This window comes from Choloepus didactylus, chromosome 13 (assembly GCF_015220235.1).
Source record: "Choloepus didactylus isolate mChoDid1 chromosome 13, mChoDid1.pri, whole genome shotgun sequence".
Classification (NCBI taxonomy): domain Eukaryota; kingdom Metazoa; phylum Chordata; class Mammalia; order Pilosa; family Megalonychidae; genus Choloepus; species Choloepus didactylus.
In genome coordinates this window covers 85,324,993-85,344,628 of record NC_051319.1, presented here as the reverse complement: position 1 = coordinate 85,344,628, position 19,636 = coordinate 85,324,993, and the positions used below count along the sequence as shown (strand labels likewise).

The 19,636-nt window shown below is 38.8% G+C and overlaps 2 protein-coding genes across 2 annotated transcripts; both read right to left on the bottom strand.

Moving 5' to 3' along the window:
- Positions 1–1,465: 1,465 nt before the first annotated feature.
- LOC119508416 (protocadherin beta-18-like) lies at positions 1,466–4,643 on the bottom strand. The gene has a single exon (XM_037802022.1). The coding sequence runs from the start codon at positions 4,318–4,320 to the stop codon at positions 1,945–1,947; it is 2,376 nt and encodes a 791-aa protein (XP_037657950.1). The 5' UTR covers positions 4,321–4,643; the 3' UTR covers positions 1,466–1,944.
- A 6,373-nt stretch (positions 4,644–11,016) lies between these two features.
- LOC119508322 (protocadherin beta-14) lies at positions 11,017–16,471 on the bottom strand. The gene has a single exon (XM_037801956.1). It carries the CDS (start codon positions 16,221–16,223, stop codon positions 13,842–13,844), a length of 2,382 nt encoding a protein of 793 aa, XP_037657884.1. The 5' UTR covers positions 16,224–16,471; the 3' UTR covers positions 11,017–13,841.
- Positions 16,472–19,636: the final 3,165 nt, after the last annotated feature.

Below are 19,636 nucleotides of genomic sequence, written 5' to 3'. Positions count from 1 at the left end.
CTTGAGAATATGCTAGTCACCATTAAAATCTGACAGACTTTTCCTTACAAAAATATCTTAGTAATGGATCCAAACTCTTTATATGGACTTAAATGTTCAAGAAAATGTGCCCTAACTGTCCAGGCATTTTTGCTATTAATGAGCCTGAAGTTGGTACCCTTGTCAATAAGCTCATGGAACAGTTATTTTTCCATTCCTTCTTTCATCTCTGAGATAAATGTTCTTCTTTCTAAGATCACATTTAAGCCCCCTAGCCTTGGCAGGAAGTTTGAATTTTTTTTTCATGAGGCTTTCTAGTAATAGAGTATGTATCAATCCAATAATATCTATTACTATTACTGGAATCATGACTCAATCCATTTGATCTATAAATTAGGATTATTTATAGATCCAGAAGATTTTACATTAAATGATAAACATTCTGTTCATACCGAGCTTAATAGTTTTTTTTAAAAGAAAGATTCTATAAAGGAAGGTATGATGATCCTGAAAAAAAAGGTATAGACACCAAAATAATAACAATTTCAATGTTACTTTAAAAATATAACTGGGGATGCATAAAATAATGAAGGGAAACCAAATTAACAACATATTTCATTAAACTCTTTTTAGCACTTTTCTGTTGAAATATCTCATAAATTGTTTACAAATTTAAATTTTATAACAAAAGCCGCTGTTAATGATTAGTTATCTCCAACCTTGAACATTTTTTCCCACTCATTAAGTTAATGTTGAAAGCATGAAATAAAAGACCTGGGTTTGGTGGTAGATGTTTTGAGTACACATAGCTGCATTTATACATCATGTCTCTTTTAGTTGCAAGAAATTCCCTCTCCAAAACAGATTAAATAAAAGAGTTTTATTATTAGGAAACTGGAGTTCTACTACAGAACCCAAGGGCTATTACATATTGGGAACTTAGGAAGGGCTGGAATTAGAAACTAATAGGTCTAGACCCAAGAACCTGTCTTAGCCTTTACTTCTGTCTACTCCACTCCCACTCCTTTATTCTTTCTCACTTTTACTCTTTCCTTCCCTTCTTCCTTTCTTTCCTCCCTCTCCAGAGGTTATTCTGTGCTTCCGGTTACACAGGTATAAACATGCCTACCTTAGCCCATGCATAACATCTAATTCCTAGTTACAAGTAAGAGAAAACAATAGATGAACTATATCTTAATTGCAAATTCAGGGGCTGGGAGAATGTGATTACTCCAGCTTTTGTAAGGAATCCATTGGACCAACTGAAATGACCAGGAGAGGCCAAGAACACTAGTGTAAACACTGCAATAGTGATCACCTCCCTTGGGTGGTACAGGGAAGTTCTCAGCCAAGCAAGGAGTGTGGGCTGGATAGTATATTCCCTAAAAATCCAAACAAGAATTTATTTTAACAAAACATCTACCAGCAATCTGTATAATTCACAAAATTATATGAAGGAAAATACCTTAGTGCAGAAAAATTACATGCAGTATTTGGTAGAAAAGTAGAATGGGAAGATTGGTTATACTAAAAAAGAAAAAATTAAAGCCCAATCTAAATTGTTAACATTTTAAAAGCCAACCTAGCCAGATAACAAAGCAATTATGTTTTTATTCATGTCAGGCATTTTCTCTATAATAATATAAAACATAGAAACTGTTTTGGCAGGAGGATCCAGGGATTAGAACACCCAGAGAACATGACTGGGTCAAGGTACAATTAAGTTTGAAGGGAAAATGCTGTAAGTTTGACTAAATTATTTGAGGTTGTGTTTTGGACCAAAGACAAAGCAAATCCTAGCTCCCTTAATTTTTTCACAGTAAATATAAAGAAGAGCAAAAAATAAAGACAAATAATTGAAGTTTTGAAAACTCTTAAGATGACATTACCAAAAATGAAGAACCTTACATTACAATCAATAAAATTTCAAAGAAAATTTCAAAGTTCTACATCAGAATCAGATCGCTAATTAAACCCAAAGCCATTCAGAAAGCTGGAATTTCCCTCCATTTCCCTTTCAGTGCCCTGGGGTGCGAGATTGGGGATAATTGGCTTCAGGAATTTGAACTCGCTGGTCCCAGAGTTTCCCATGAGACACACCTCGTACTGGTAGCTCTGGGACAGGGTCCCGGTGCCGCTCACGTCCAACAAGCGGCCCGGAAAGTGGCCCTCAGACACCGAGGCCGCCCTGCGCCTCCCGCACAGCCGCACCGCGATGAACAGCAGCACCGAGAACAGGAAGAGCGACGAGACCGAGGCCAAGGCAATGACCAAGTAGACGGTGAGCGAGTCGGCCTGGGCCTCGTCCGGGGCCGCCTCCGGGAGCGGCAGGTAGGGCTGGGAGAAGCCGTCCACCAGCAGCACGTGCAGCGTGACGCTGGCCGAGAGCGGCGGCTCGCCGTTGTCCTTGACCAGCACGACGAGCCTGTGCTTGGGCGCGTCGCGGTCGCTCAGCAGCCTGGCGGTGCGCACCTCGCCGTTGTGCGCCCACACGCCGAACAGCCCGGGCTCCGTGGCCTTGAGCAGCTGGTAGGACAGCCAGGCGTTCTGGCCCGAGTCGCCGTCCACCGCCACCACCTTGGTCACCAGGTAGCCCGCCTCGGCCGCCCTGGGCACCAGCTCTGTGCAGGGCGCAGAGCCGTTCTGCAGCGGGTACAGCACGAAGGGCGAGTTGTCGTTGTCGTCCACGACCACCACGCGCACCAGCGCCTCGCTGCTCAGCGCCGGGGAGCCCGCGTCGGCCGCGCCCACGCGGAACTCGAACGCTTGCAGGGCCTCGTAATCCAGGGCCCTGAGCGCGAACAGGTGCCCGTTGTCGGCGTTGATGGAGATCAAGGAGGCGAGGGGCAGGTGCGCGTCCTGGGGCGGCAGCAGCGAGTAGGTGACTTGGGCGTTGGTGCCCGAGTCTCTGTCAGTGGCGCTGACGCTGCCGATGTGCAGGGCGGGGCTGTTGTTTTCGCGGACGAACAGGGTGTAGGAGGTTTGGTTGAAGATGGGCGCGTTGTCGTTGACGTCGGCGACCCGCACGGTTATGTTGTGCTCGGTTTTCAGCCTGGGTGAACCAAAGTCACTAACAGTGATGGTAACATTATACTCGGCTCTCTTCTCTCTGTCCAGTGGGTACTCTGTTAGTAGGGTGTAGAAATTCTTGAAGGTAGGCCTTAGGAGAAAGGGGAGATTGTCCTGAATTGAGCATTCAGTCTTCCCATTGTTCCCGGTGTCTTTGTCGCGCACACTGAAAACAGCGACCACCATTTCAGGTGACGAGTTTTCCGGTATGGGGCTGGTAAGGGATGTCATAGTTATTTCAGGAGGGTTGTCGTTCACATCTACAACTCGAACTAGAATGGATGATTTTCCAGAAAGGCCCCCACCGTCTGTGGCCTGGATATTTATTGTATAAGACCGAATTAATTCGAAATCTAGAAGTGCTTTCAAATGGACTTCTCCAGAAATTGGATGAATTTCAAATGTTTTTCTTACATCTCTGGGGGCGTGGGAAAATGAGTAGGATAAGTCTCCATTTGTTCCCTCATCTAAATCTGTAGCAGACACGGTGACGACCAAGGAGTCCAAAGGGCTGTTCTCCGGTACTTGAACTTCATAGACCGGCTGCTCAAACTCTGGGGCGTTGTCATTAAGATCGAGGACCATAATGCGAATTACTGCAGTCCCAGACCTGGGCGGAGACCCACCATCCACAGCAGATAGCGTTAAACTAAGTTCAGGCTCCTTTTCTCGATCCAGAGGTTGGACAAGTACAAGCTCTGGATATTGTCTACCCTCATCATTATCTTGTAATTTAAGATGGAAATAGGAATTGGGACTCAGTGTATAATTTTGGACACCATTCTTTCCTACATCCAAATCCTGAGCACTTTCCATTTGGAAGGAGGTTCCTGGAGCAGTACCTTCTGAGATTTTCAGAAGTATATGTCTATCTAAGAACGTGGGAATGTGATCATTTATGTCTTTCACCCAAAGCTCACCCCGAAAAAATTGCAAAGGATTTTCAAATAACACCTGGAAATGCAATATACATGGCTCGGTGATATCGCAAAGTGCCTCCCGGTCCAGTTGCTCATTTAGGAGCAAGTTGCCTGTTTGCAGATCCAACCGCAAATGCGGTTTATAGTCATCAAAGATGACTCTAGCCCCCCGCGTAGCCAGGTCTTCCACACCCAAACCCACATCTTTCACCACATTGGCTATAAAGGAACCGATCTCAGTTTCCTCTGCCACGGAATAGCGCCAGGTCTCAGAACCGGCCAGAGATCCTCCCAGGAAAACAAAGAGCAGCACTTGCCTTATCTGCGGAGCGCTCCCCTCTAGCAGCTCCATGGCTCCTTAGCCAAACGTCTTTCTGTGGAAACACTTCAACTCAATCTCAGACAGCTCTAGGAATTGGTCCTCTATCAGCTCAGGTCCTTAGAAATCTAAAGAATTGTAATTCTACCAGGAGGTTGTTACTGGCTCCCTACCTTTCTCTTGAAAGCCTCTTTTTTTGTGTGCTTCCTCCGGTGTTCTCAGTTCCACTGATTAAAGGAAACTAGAGCATCTGCTATGCTGCAAATATTTCGCCATCTTATCCTGCAGCGCCACCATGCGATTCTGCAGATTTTAAGATTTTAGACCAAGTCAAGTAAGTTTGAAGCAAAATATTAATTTACTTGTGTTTGTTGATAAATCTAAGTTATATTTTCTTCTACATCCCTATTTTTTCTGCGTTGTATTCTTTGTGATTTGTGATGCTATTATCATTTAGTCGTTAACACAATAAGCCACAATCTGTTAGAGCTGTGATGGATATAAAGAGCATATTTAAAATATAGTCCCTGTCTCAATTTAAGTTATAAACTTTCTATAAGACAATACAAGAAACAAAAAATATTTAAGAGCACTGTTGAATGTAATTGACTTAATGATCAAAGATTCTCAGGAAAGTTGGAAATGGGAAACAGAAATCTCAAATGGGAAACAGAAATCTCAGTCTTCTCTAATAGCAAATACTCTTAGAAGAGACTGAAAAAGAATGAGGTCATGCATTTGAAACTGAGTGTGATATACGTAAATAGTTATTTGGGGGAGGCTAGACATTTCAGTCTGGGTAAGTGATACAGTTATTTGGGGATACTCCATAGGAGACTTCCCTGAGAGGAGTAGAAAGTAAATGTTCAATGGCAATGAATAAAGTAAGATATGTAGGGCAGAGCTGCTATTATAAATTATTCCATTCCAATTTCTGACCACCTAAAAAAATGTTGAGTAACTTAGATCCCAGCTTAGTTGTGGACTGAATTTCTTCATTTTTAGAGGTATAATTTTAAATATTTCATTCATCCATTCATTAATTTGTTCAGTAAATATTTATTGAACATATATTATTCTAGACATAGTGACAAGTGTTACAGATAGAGTGGTGAACAATACAGACATAGTCCTTGCCCTGAAAAAGGGAGGCTGAAAATGATCACACATCTGGAATAGAGAGCATAATGAATGCCATGGTAAGGAAAATTCATGCTACTTTAAGAACATCAATGAGGATCATTTAACCAGAATTTGGAAGTACAGGAAATACTTTTTTGGAGAATTATATTCTAAATTGATACATTAAAAATGAGTATGAGTGATCTAAACAAAAATTGAGTGTAGGGTGAAATTTTCCAGACAGACTAAACACATGATTGTGCAACTCCAAGATGAGACAGGTGGTTTGGAGGAATGGAAATGTGATCTACAGAGCAAAGGAGACAAGAGCTGAGAGTCGGGATAGGAAAAATAACTAAATATTTTGTAAGCCATGCCAAAGCATTTAGACTTTACACCAGAGGAAATGCAAGATTATTAAAAGGTTTTAAGTAGAAAAGTGACATGATCATGTTTCATCTTCTATAGATCACCTGTTTCAGAGTGGAGAATAAACTACAGAGTAGTAACCCTAGAGGAAGAAGATATCTTAAAAGTGAATGTGGATGAATGCACAACTGTATGATGATACTGTATGCCATTGATTGTGTATTTTGATGGATTATATGGTGTGTGGTGTATCTTTTAAAAATTGCATTAAAAATACATTGGTGACATAGACTCTGCCCTGGGGTGCCCTTATATTTCTTATTTGGAAGCTATATATATGAAATAATTTTTAAAATGTATTGTATGACATGGTAGATTAACTGCTTTAAAGGCTCCTCTTTTCACCTTGGGAAAAAAAGAAATTGTGGACATACAGGTAAGAGATGATCTTGGCCTGAGATAGACATACAGTAGTTTAGTTGTATTAGAAAAATAAAGATAAAATGTACAGGATGTGATGATAGATTAGATATAGAGGGAATGGGATAGGAAGAACTGAAAGTAAATATACTTTTTATTCAGGCTTAGAGAACTGAGGGAATGTTGGTGGTAGTAATTGATAAGAGTGAACACCAAAAGAGGGGAAGGGAGGGCAACAGGTACAGAGCTGGTGAAGATATTTGATTTTGAGGAAAGGGCATTTTTAATTTAAAACCTGTTGCATTTGAGGTTTCCATAGAGCATCTCTATAGTTATATAAATGAAGTTAAGGAAAGAGGTTTGGGATTCAGAGACAAATTTGAGACTTATCAACATAAATGGTGATTGAAGTGCTTTGAGCAAGATATTAAGTGGCAAATTGAGAAAAAGATGTCTGAATTTGTGATTTCAGAGATGCTGTGGCTCTAAGAAACTACCAACTCTGGACCGTGGCCTCACTCTTAAGGGATTGAACTATAGTAGAAGTGAATGTCACTAGGAAGGAAGAAAGCTGGAAACAGGTTAAACTTCTGAACCCAAAATTGTGGAAAGGATGGGCAAAGAAGAAAACTGTAACAAGTTATATTTGAGAGATAAAATATCTCTATGTCCCTTCTCTTCCATGTTTTTCATTAATTTCAAACTAAACCAATATTCAGTTGACTCAATTCTCTCATTTTAGAGCTAATATATGCAAAGACTGTTTAGGCAGAAAGATTTGCTAATTTCTTTCTGTAAAGTGGAGATATTATCCCACTTGCTTTTAGTTTCCATTGCTACTGTTGAGAAACCATCTCTCAGTCTGTTTGTTATGCCTTTGAGGGTTAAATATCATTTTCCTGTGGCTTTTTTAAAGATTTGTCTTTGGTCTTTTGCAATTTCACTATGTTGTTTATAGGCATGGCTATCTTTTTAAATTTATTCTGTTAAGTTTATTTGGGTCTCTTGACTCTGTGCATTGATGTTTTCATCAGTTCCGTGAAAATTCCCAGCCATTATTTCTTCAAATATTGCTTCTTCCCCAATCTTCCTCTGTGATGGTTAGGTTCATGTGTCAACTTGGCCAGGTGATGGTGCCCAGTTGTTTGGTCAGGCAAACACCAGCTTGATGGTTACTACAAAGATATTTCATGGCTAGTTTATTAAATCACCAGTCAGTTCATTGCATCTGTGGCTGATGACATCTATGATCAACTAAGAGAGTGTCTTCCACAATGAGAGAATCCAGTCAGTTGAAGACATTGAAGGGAGAAGAGAGAACTTTCACTTCTTCAGCGAGCCAGCCTCTCCTGGGAAGTTCATCGAAGAACTTCTGCCGTGCGGAATTTGGACTTGTGCATCCCCACGGTTGCATGAGAGACTTTTATAAAATTTTATGTACACAGATATCTCCTGTTGGTTCTGTTGCCCTAGAGGGCCCTGATTAATACATCCTCATATCTCCTTTTGGAACTCTGATTAAATATGTTAGACTTTCTTACTCTATTCTGTTTCTAACCATCTTCTGTGTATTTTTCATCTTATTAACTCACTGAGCTACTTATTAAATAAGTTATATCCTGATCTTTCACTTCACTAATTAATTATTTAGTTGTATCTAATTTTCTATTAAACCATTCTACTCAGTTTTAAATTTTCATTACTGTATTTTTCATTTCTAGGAATTCTAATCTGCCACAGTTTGTAGTTTTTGGTTCTCTGTATATCTTCAAGTGTATCTTGTATTTCAGTTAAGTGGTTAGCATCTTTTAGACTGTCTATAATTACAATATTTAAAATACTTGCAAGTTTATTTCTGTGTTATGTCATTTCTGCTGGCTCTCATTCATGGTGTCATGTTTCCTTGTGTATGCAGTTATCTTTGTGTTCAAGTTATGGACACAAAAATTATGTATTGTGTATATGAATAATTTGTGGCTTAGGATGAATAAAGCTTCTTTCATAGAAGATCTGTGTATTGTTCCATCAGGACCTGGGTGCACTACCTGTCAATGACCACCTTAAATCAGTTCAAGGCTGAAATTTCACACAAAGCCTCATCCATGTCCAGTTTACTCTCACCCTGATGGTGTAGCTCTTGGAGATCCATGCCTATTGATGAGAGGGTCTTCTGTGATCTTTTCATTTTGTTAAGTTTTTATTTCCCCTTCATTATAAAAACCATTATAAATATACAAATGGAGGTTCAAATTTCTCAGGGTCCCAAATATTCTCTTGGAAATGGTGGGTTTTATGCTCATTTATCTCTCCAGGTTCCTTTTTACCTTCAGTGTTGACCTGACAATATATTAATGTTTTGTTGGCTAATCAAATGTTTTCAGTGGAAGGGTTGGTTTATATAATCTACACTATCATTAAAATTGTAAAGTTTGAAGAATATTTGTTATACCTCAAAATTACCAGCAAACTTTTAGCTTTCATGGGGTATGGGCAATAAACCTTCTCAAGAGGCTAGGAAATAATTTTTATTTCTTACCAAGTTCAGCTGATCAATACTAAAGTCTATAATTCAGCTGATCAATACAAGTCTATAATGCTACAGTCAATTTAAACAATCTCTTGGAAGAGGCATTTTCTGTCACTGACATTTGCATTACTTCCCATTTCTCTCTGTACCACTAATCTCTGTATATATACACACCTCTTTCCTATCTCTCTTCTCTCCTCTCGCTCTCTTTCTTTGTCTCTCCCAGACTCAGGTGAATAGAAGTGAGTTCTTCACAATCCTTTTTTAATGACACACTCTCATCAATAGTCCTTGAAAACTATTTGTTTATTTATTTCTCCTTTCATAGCAAGTTTCAACTTAGCCCTTGTTTGGCACCAATACTAATGAATCAATATATTTTTCCAAAAATTATTTCTATCTCCAGACCTCTCCTTAAAAGCACTGAGATGTTACTCAACACCTCTATGTGAATATCTAATATCCTTCTTTGCTTAAACATGTCCAAAACAGCACTGGTGATCATTCACACAAACCTGATCCATTTTAACTAGCAACTCCATTCTTCTATGTCTCTGATTGAAAACTATGGAGTCATCTTTAACTCTTCTCTTTCATATTCCATACCAATACCATCAGAAAAACTTACTGTTTCTGTCTTTAAAGCATCTAAAGAATTTAACCACTTCACTAAATTTACTTTTATCACCTTGGACAAAGCTACCATATTTCACCCAAATTATTGCAGTGGCCCCCTAATTGGTATTCTTGCTTCTATTTTTGTCCTAATACAATATATTTTCAAGACAGAAATTACACTGATTCTTTTTAAAATATAAGTCCAATTATGTTATTCTCCTGCTCTAAACTCTCTAACTGCTCATATATTCACCCCCTTACAGTAAAAGACAAATGCCTAAGCAACCCTGCTTCCCGTTACCTTTCTGTTCTCTCACAAATTGATTCTCCATTCAATTCCTCTGCCACAGCTAGAGGTTGTCAAAATGTATTCTAAGGACTCCTGGCAGTTCCCAGGACCCATTCATGGGAATCATAAGGTCAAAGCTATTTTCATAAAATCCTAACATATAATTTGTCCTTTTTTCACTGCCATTCTCTTATGACTACTGTAGAGGCCCAATGCCTGGCCCCCCTCCTAAATGCCCCTAACAAGACTGCTTTAGCCAAGTACAAAGGTCAAGAAAGTAAACAGTCTCCCCAGAGGGGGAAGAATGTAACTATAGATGCAAAAAAAAAAAAAATGGCATTGACTATATCTTATTCTTAAACACTAACCTTAGTAAAACATCAGGTCTTGGGACCCTTTAACAATTATACTGGAGGCCCTATGTCCTCATACTATACTATAAGTTCTGCAATCATATATTGCCTGGAGCATTTCTATTCCCTTTGTGGAGCGCTAACATCTGGCTGGCTGTCACCGGAAAACTTCTCCTGTTCGTAAGTCCCAATAAACACATGTCCACTTCTGTACCTGGTGTGTTTTTCGGTCTGGCAGCTGCACCCTCCCAAGCTCTGCATGAGCTCGGTCTGGGCCCAAACAAGCATGGAATGGAGTTATCCAGATGCTACATTTATAATATTACAAAAATTGAATGCAGAAGCAGAAAGGAGAATACAGCTATCTTCTATTAAACCAGACACGAAAGTTAGATTTAAAAAATGTAAAACGGTGCAATTCTTCTCACTATTTTCTGTTTTGGAGAATGCAGTTAATTTTTACCAAAAAAATGTTATTTAGTTTAGCATGTAATAGCTTTAATATAGTTATTTTTAAATAAATTAATAGTTTTAAAACATCGCAGCTTTAATTTCTAATAGAGTAAATATGCCCAGCCTCCTTGGTCTCAGGGCTTTCTTTTGTTCTCTTTTGCAGAATTCTTTGCCCTCAGATAGTCACCTTAGTTCCTCCCACACATCCTTCAAGACTTTACTCAAAAGTCCCCCGAAAGAGAGGCTCATTCTGATAAGCCAATTTGAAATTACAACTCCCAGCATTTCTCATCCCTCTCTTCCTGCTTTATTTTTCTACAAAGTAAATTAATGTTTCAACATAATATGCAATGTCCTTATTTATTTATATTTTCTTTCACTAGAATGTAAGCTCCAGAAAAGAGAGGTTTTGTGCATTTTCTTCACTGCTGTATTTTCAGCACTGAAAACAATATCTGGCACATTTTGGACATTCAAAAATATTGAACTAATGAATGAATCCATCTCCAATATGTTTATTTACATACTTGTGTATTTCTACAAATATAAGATATTGTGTATAATATATATAAGTGGCACTATACTGTAAATCTGTCTCTTTCTTCCTTTTAAAAACATTTGAGATTTATCCATGTAGTCATATGTAATTATAGTTTATTCCTTTTGATTACTTCATAATATCCCTTCACAAGAACGTTCAACATTTTACTCATCAATATTCCATATAAATGGACTCCTATTCTTTGCTAACACAGCCTATCCTAAGATGAACATTCTCATACATACGTTTTTGTAAATCTGTTACAATTTTTTGGTTTCTATACCTCAAATTAGAATCGCTGGATCTTAGGGTAAGACATACTAAATTTCACAAAATGCTACCAGAAAGTTCACAAAATAGGCTGTAAATGAGATTTCTTATTGTTCCACTTGATATTATTCAAGTTTCTCATCTTTACTAATCTTATGGATGTAAATTGGCATCTCATTTTAGTATGCATCTCATCAAATGTTAATGAAGTTGAGCATCTGTTCAAGTTCTTTGCAGACTCTCCATTTCTCCTTTTGTGAATCTCCTCTTCCTTTTTTTTGTTTATCTGATTGATTTTCCTGAGTTTTTGCTCATCGGTAAGAATGATTTGAATTAATCTAAATATTAATCCCTCTCAGTTAAAATATTATGAGTAACTTCTCCCAGTCGGACAAGTGTTGTCTAGTATAGAGGTAGTAACATTCATCAATTTTTGTCTTCATAGTTTGTGCTTTTACAGCCTTGCTAAAGAAATTAAGACCAATCTTAAGGTCATAAAAATATATTTACCTTGATTTTAATTTTTTTACAATTCAAATATTTCAAATTCAGCTCTTAGATCCATAGACGTTTACTTTTATATGACATGTGATAGGGATTTTGTTTCTTTATATTTTTTTCCAATATTTTCCAATACCTTTTGCTAGGTAATCAGTTTTTCCCCACAGTGATTTTGACACTCTATCAAGACCAAGTTCTTTTATATAAACAGATCTGACCCTGGGTTATAATTTTATCTGGTGGTCCACTAGCCTGTTCCTCTGAACCATTCAAATAGATTTATTTACCTCAGATCTGTGATAACCCTGTGATAACAGGGTTAGGCATCCCCACAGCTTCATAAAAATTGTCTTAGCTCTTCATGCAACTTTTTACTCCATGTAAATATTAGAAATTGCATTAAATTTATAAATTATTTTGGGAAGAATAGACATCTTTATCATGTTAAGTTGCTCTATCAAGAAACCTGTATCTTTCTCAGTTTATTCAATTATTTAATTTCATTTAATAATGTATTCATTTCATTCATTTTCCAATAAGGGATTCCTTCATTCTTTGTTGTCTAGTTCCTAGAAATAGTTTAATTGGTATTTTTAAATTTCATTTCTAATTGACTAAGTCTGGCAGTAAATACACAACACTCAATCCTTTTTCCATCTCACTTTTTTTCTATCTTCATATTCTATTCTTTCAACTCTTCTTTCTTTCTGCAGTGTTTACTCCTTAAACCTTCCAGGAACTTTCATGGGCACAATTTTGCTTCTAAGAGGTTCTGGGTGATAAAGAGAACCCAAACATTCTTTTTAGGATTTTATTCTTTAAATATCTATTTAATTGAAATTCTCACAGCTAGTAAATACCTGTTGCAACACAAAACCAGTTAAAATTGCCTGAAGTAGGAAAAAATAGATGCCTAATCAGAATTTGTTTCATCCACTTCACAATTGTGAGTGCAATTTCATTTTACTACACTGTCTAGTCTATATTACTTAGTTTTATGAGGCCCATGCAGAAGTGTATGTGCATATTAGTCATATAGCCACACTATATTTCAATTAGCAAAATCTCTGCCTATAATCTTACATTGAACTGTCCAATTATAAATTAGAGACATTGTAATTTGTAACACAGATAAGGCATATGTAAATCATAAATGAAGACATGTTCCTTCTGTGTGAGGCCACAAAGTATTAAGGATATTTTATATTCACTCTTCAGAATAAATAGAAAAGTGTCATTTTAACAGTTTGGATTTTCAGTTCAATTTCTTAAGTAATCTTCATCTTGTACTCTTCTGATGAAGGTTATTATTTAGATGATGAACCACATTCTGGTTACTTAGGTAATTAACAATACAAAATAACAGGAATTTTAAGTTACTAACATTGCTATATTTAAAGAAAACATAATAGCATTATCAAGGCTCACAATATTTTAAGACTCCTCCTCTACAACAGCATCAACATAAACTAATCATATGGGTGTAATTGGCATAGAATACCTAAAGAAAAAAAACTACATGCTTAAAAAAGCAATAATTTCCAATTTTATTCTATTATCAAGTAAACTCTTTAAAAAATGTATAACAAAAAAAGGTTTTCTGGAACCTAATATGGAAAGGTAGCATCTTTTTTTTAAAAAGTATTTTTTATGTTGAAAATTTCCAGAGCGAATACTAGATAAAATCCAATATACTTTCCACTTAGATGCAACAATCTTTTGGAATTTTGCTTTATCTATGTTTTTGATGAAGTAAATCATGCATATTGACATTCTTTCTTAAATATTTCAGTATCCATATGCAAAAATTAAGAACATTGTCTGACCTAATAACCACATCATTACACAACAAAAATAACCATAGTTCCTCAATATAACCTTCTTAAGACATTAATGAAAACCAGAAAGTGCTGGTTATATTTCCATTTCCTTATAGCCACTGATATTTTTAAAACAAACGTAAAGAAAGCATGAGAAATGATGATGCCTGCAATTATAGTACAACCTACAATCCTTTACAGATCAGCAAAAACTACCAGCAGGTTTTATGCCAAGAAAAATACAAGGATAAAAGTAATTTAAAATGTTATTTTACTTAATGTTGAATCCAAAGCTATTCCGGAAGTTGGTGTTTTCCCCCATATTCCTACCAGTGTCTTGGACTGAGAAGTCGGGGAAAATCGGTTTCAGAAATTTGAACTCATTACTTCCAGAGTCTGCCATGAGGCACACCTCATACTGGTAGCTCTGGGACAGGGTCCCGGTGCCGCTCACGTCCACCAAGTGGCCCAGAAAGTGGCCCTCAGGCACCGAGGCCGCCCTGCGCCTCCCGCACAGCCGCACCGCGATGAACAGCAGCACCGAGAACAGGAAGAGCGACGAGACCGAGGCCAAGGCAATGACCAAGTAGACGGTGAGCGAGTCGGCCTGGGCCTCGTCCGGGGCCGCCTCCGGGAGCGGCAGGTAGGGCTGGGAGAAGCCGTCCACCAGCAGCACGTGCAGCGTGACGCTGGCCGAGAGCGGCGGCTCGCCGTTGTCCTTGACCAGCACGACGAGCCTGTGCTTGGGCGCGTCGCGGTCGCTCAGCAGCCTGGCGGTGCGCACCTCGCCGTTGTGCGCCCACACGCCGAACAGCCCGAGCTCCGTGGCCTTGAGCAGCTGGTAGGACAGCCAGGCGTTCTGGCCCGAGTCGCCGTCCACCGCCACCACCTTGGTCACCAGGTAGCCCGCCTCGGCCGCCCTGGGCACCAGCTCTGTGCAGGGCGCAGAGCCGTTCTGCAGCGGGTACAGCACGAAGGGCGAGTTGTCGTTGTCGTCCACGACCACCACGCGCACCAGCGCCTCGCTGCTCAGCGCCGGGGAGCCCGCGTCGGCCGCGCCCACGCGGAACTCGAACGCTTGCAGGGCCTCGTAATCCAGGGCCCTGAGCGCGAACAGGTGCCCGTTGTCGGCGTTGATGGAAACCAAGGAGGCGAGGGGCAGGTGCGCGTCCTGGGGCGGCAGCAGCGTGTAGGTCACTTGGGCGTTGGTGCCCGAGTCTCTGTCAGTGGCGCTGACGCTGCCGATGTGCAGGGCGGGGCTGTTGTTTTCGCGGACGAACAGGGTGTAGGAGGTTTGGGTGAAGTTTGGCGCGTTGTCGTTGACGTCGGAGACCAGCAAGGTTATGTTGTACTCGGTTTTCAGCCTAGGGGTACCCAGGTCGGTGACACTTATGGTTATGTTGTACTCAGCTCTCATCTCTCTATCCAGTGCTTTTTCAGTAACCAAAGTGAAAAAATTCTTGAAGGTCGGTTTCAGGAAAAAGGGGAGGTCATCCTGGATGGAGCAAACCATTCTCCCATTGTCCCCTGAATCTTGGTCACGGACACTAAAAACAGCGACGAGGGTCTCTGGGGCGTTCTCTGGAATTCTGTTTGTGATTGACGACATGGTTACTTCTGGTGGATTGTCATTTATATCTATTACTTTAACCAGAAGAGTGCATTTTTCTGAAAGTCCCCCTCCATCCGTTGCCTGGATATTTATAGTGTAAGTCTGTATTACTTCAAAATCCAAGTGTGATTTCAAATGAACATCCCCAGATATTGGATTGATTTCAAATGTTTTACGAATGTCTTCCGATGCATGAAAAAATGAGTAAGATATTTTCCCATAATTCCCTGCATCCAAGTCGTTAGCAGAGATGGTGATAACCCATGAGCCAAGGGGTGTGTCCTCCAGGACCTGCACCTCATAGAGACTCTGAGCAAACTCAGGGGCATTGTCATTGATGTCCAGGACCTTGATGAGAACTAAGGTTGTCCCGGATCTGGGCGGGGATCCACCATCCAGCGCTGTGAGTGTTAATCTGAGCTCAGGCTCCTCCTCGTGATCCAACGCTTTGTCCAGGACCAGCTCGGGGTATATCTTTCCATCACTGCTTTCTCGAATTTTAATGTAGAAATGAGTATTAGAGCTAATTGTGTAGTTTTGGAGACTGTTGCTTCCTACGTCCAAATCTTGAGCACTCTCCATTAGGAATGAGGTTCCAACAGTGGTACTTTCTGATATTTTCAAAAGTATTTCTTTGTCCAAAAATGTAGGGGAATGATCATTTATATCTTTGATGTGTAATTCAGCCCGAAAAAACTGTAAAGGGTTTTTCAGTAACACCTGAAAATGCACTACACAGGGCTCGAAAAAGCCACATAGCTCTTCTCGGTCCAGTTTCTCATTTAGGAGCAAATCCCCAGTCAGCAAATTGAGGTGCAAATGCTTTTTATTATCATCAGACATTACCCGGGCCTCCCGTGAGGACAACTCCTCTGCCCCCAGCCCCAGGTCCCTTGCCAGATTGGTCACAAAAGAGCCAATTTCTGCTTCCTCTGCCACAGAATATCGCCCAGATTGAGGACCTGCCCGAGATAATCCCAACAAAATAAAGAGAATCAGGACTTGCCTTTTCCGCAGAGCCAGCACCTTTCTGGTTTCCATGGTTCCTTCAGGCAACCTCTTGTGTGGAAAAATTCAAGCCCAGCTCTAATTTTGGAAGCCAAAGCTCTGATTTTCTTATATGAACCTCCTGGAAGGTATATAACCCTCCAGCAGCTCTGTAGGTGAAACCTCTCTTTTCAGTGAACCGGATGCTCTCTGTTTGCCTGAATAATGGACCCACAGTGCCTGCCCATGCTTTGTTTTCCTCTTATCCTGCAGCGCCACCATGTGTCTCTACGATATTTTTTTCATTAACAAATTTTTCCTCTTTGAAGAAGTAAATCACGAATACATCTGGAGTATCTTAAAGCAAATCCCAGACAGCATATATTTTTACTTGTAAAGTTTTCAGTATGCGCTAATAGAAAAGGACTTTTCAAATGTAATCACAGTATCTCAATCTCAACCAACAGATTTAACAATTACTCCTTAATATAATTATAATAAAATTATTATATTAACTATATAGTCTGTTTGATTTTCTCCATTCCCCTCCGCAAAAAAATGTTTTCTTACTGTTGGTTCATTTGAATGAGGTTCCAAACAAGGAATATACATTACATTTAATTATTGCTTTTTTGAATGCCTGGCAAGGAGGATTCATCAAAATGCCCTTGGCTACAGGAATGTTTTATTCAGGCCATTTGTTGAGTAATTACAAGTACATTTTATCCTACAAATTCTTGTTGAGTTCAGTCATTTATAGTTAGTAATGATATTACTTTTTCATTTTTATGCTTTAAAAAACACTTCTGTAGGTTAAAAATTCAAACATCCCCAAATGGTACAAGTTAAGAATAAGTGTTTCCCTAAGTTGATCTCCAATCTTGCTTTCTCAGAGGAAATTCGAGTCTTGTATTTCCCTTCTATAGACATCTATGCATCTATTAGCTTATATGAAAGTAAAATCATTTAATCACATCATATCCCAATTATGCATTCATTCATGGTGTATGTAAAGGAATCTAAAACATGTTCCATGTTATTAAAAAGCTTATAAACATATTTTAAAAATGGAACAAGTAATAAATAACTGGTAATCTAGACTAGGCCTGGTTTCATGGGCAGTGAGTACTTATGGAAAATAGAAGTGTGCACCCAAGAATGCCTATACTGTATTCCTCTAAATCCTGACAGGTGTTCACGTAGCAAGCAAAATTGGAACTGGCCTTAAACAGAGTATATGTGGATTGTTGTTGAAGGGATTGAAAACATTTCAAACGGGAAGCAGAGCATGGCATCACTGAAGATATACAGCAGAGAGGTCCCAGACAGCAGGATAGAGATGAACAAGAAGTAAACAGTACCATAATAAGAAATATGATCACAAGAGTATTTAGTTTCCATTTCTGAAAACCTGTGAAGTGAATGCTTGTACGTTGTAATTTATTTAGTTGCTAAATTGAGCCAATTTTCAGAATAGAACTTGTCCTTGTGTAAAACCAGAGGCATAATTTTAAATATGTTTACCTTTTCATTCATCAGGCATTCAAATACTTTCTAAGTTTCAGTCACAGAAATAGGCTCTAAGGACTCAACATGAAAAAATAGATATAATCCTTGTCTTAATGGCTCTAATAGGTTAGAAAAATTGGCAGGTAAGTAATTAAAATATGTTATAAATGCATGTGTGGGTAAAGAGTAGTAGAGAAATACCTAGAAGAGATATCTTGTACCTTGGAGGCAGTAGCATAATTGTTAGGAACATGGATTCTGGAACCAAAACGTCTGCTTTAGAATCTTAAGGATGGCTTTACCACTCACTAGCTGTAGACTTAGGCAAGTTACTTAGCCCCTCTGTGCCTCTGTTTCACCATCTGTAAAATAGGGGTAATAATAGTATCTGTCTTCTAGAATTACTATTGTAGGAATGCAATGAGTTAATATTTATAAAGTGACTAGTGAGTACTTGGTTTATATATACACACATACACAGATATACATATATACATATATACATATATATATATATACACATATATACATATATATATATATATACACACACACACACTCTATCTGTATTTTGTGTGTATGTATGTATATAAATACATAAAAATAAATATAAACATAAACATATGTATATAAAACTGAAGCATAGGAAATAAATCTAGGCTGGAGATATGAACTTTGGGATTCATCAGTTTATATATGGTCATTGAAACTGGTCATTGAAACCAAGAGAGCTCTAAGATAAGCAAGCAAAGTGTGTTGAATAAGACTAGAAGAGGACTTAGAACTCCAAGAAACATATTAATTTAGAGTAGCGAGGTTAAGAAGTGTGCCCAAGGTTCGAAACCATGAAATCAACAGTAAATAGCATGTTAAGGATCGACAGTATCAAATACTTCAGAAAAGTCAAGAAAAACAGTGTTAGAACTGCCCATTGGATTTAGGAAGATGGTCATTCTGCCAAAATCTGCTGTCCCCTTCCTCCATAGTAATAGAATTGTACCCAGCTACATGACTTCTCAGACAGCCTATCTATCCCAGCCTCCCTTGTAGTGAGTTAAATTCTCACAGGCTGTAAGCAGACTTTTGCTTGCCACTTTCAGGTCTGGAATGAAAGACATCTGGATGTGCATCCTCCCTTCCAGCCAGCTAGAATCCAGATGTGGCAGTGACTCAGCTATTGTCATGCAGACTATGACACTGCCATAACAACTTAGAACAAAATTTGGTTTCAGAAGGACCATGAAGAACAAAGGTGCCCTGTTTACCTAATCATTTGTATTGGAACTAGGCGGTGGCTTCAAAAACAAGCATTTTACTCATCCTTTCTTATGTCCTATTTCCCATGCCTGCTTTCTCTCTCACACGTTTCCTCTCCCTCTATACTCCTACTCCTTTTGTTCATCTGTATTTTCCTTCTGCAACATATAGACTTTAAACTTTTTGATGAAATTCATGGGAAATCTCCCATCCAACAATGAAGGCTCTTTTCTTCAAAATGTCAGATAATTAAAGGCAAGAGCAGTTGGTTGGCCTGTGTGGTATAACACTGCTCCTCCTACAATTGTTTGAAATTTTTAAAATGAGAACTCTAAAGGTCCAACTTTTTATACTTCTCAATACTCTGTATTTGATACATCCATTAGTGAATAGCTACTTTTATATCCCCAAGAAAAGTATTTCTAAAGCTTTGGATAGCTACCAATTAATAGGTCATAAAACCAATCTAGAGGATCATGACCACATATGAAAATTAAATAACAGTATAGACAATCTCAGACTGCATCATCAAAAGACTAAGCATTGTTCATGAAACATTTCTTTCTATTATGTCTTGTATTGAGTAATAATATAACAATGTTTTTTACTATTGGTTGTGGTAAAAAATAAAAAAAAAACAGAGTTTGAAAAATGCTGTCCAGTGTGTATATACACTAAATTCTAGAAGAACACATGCAAAA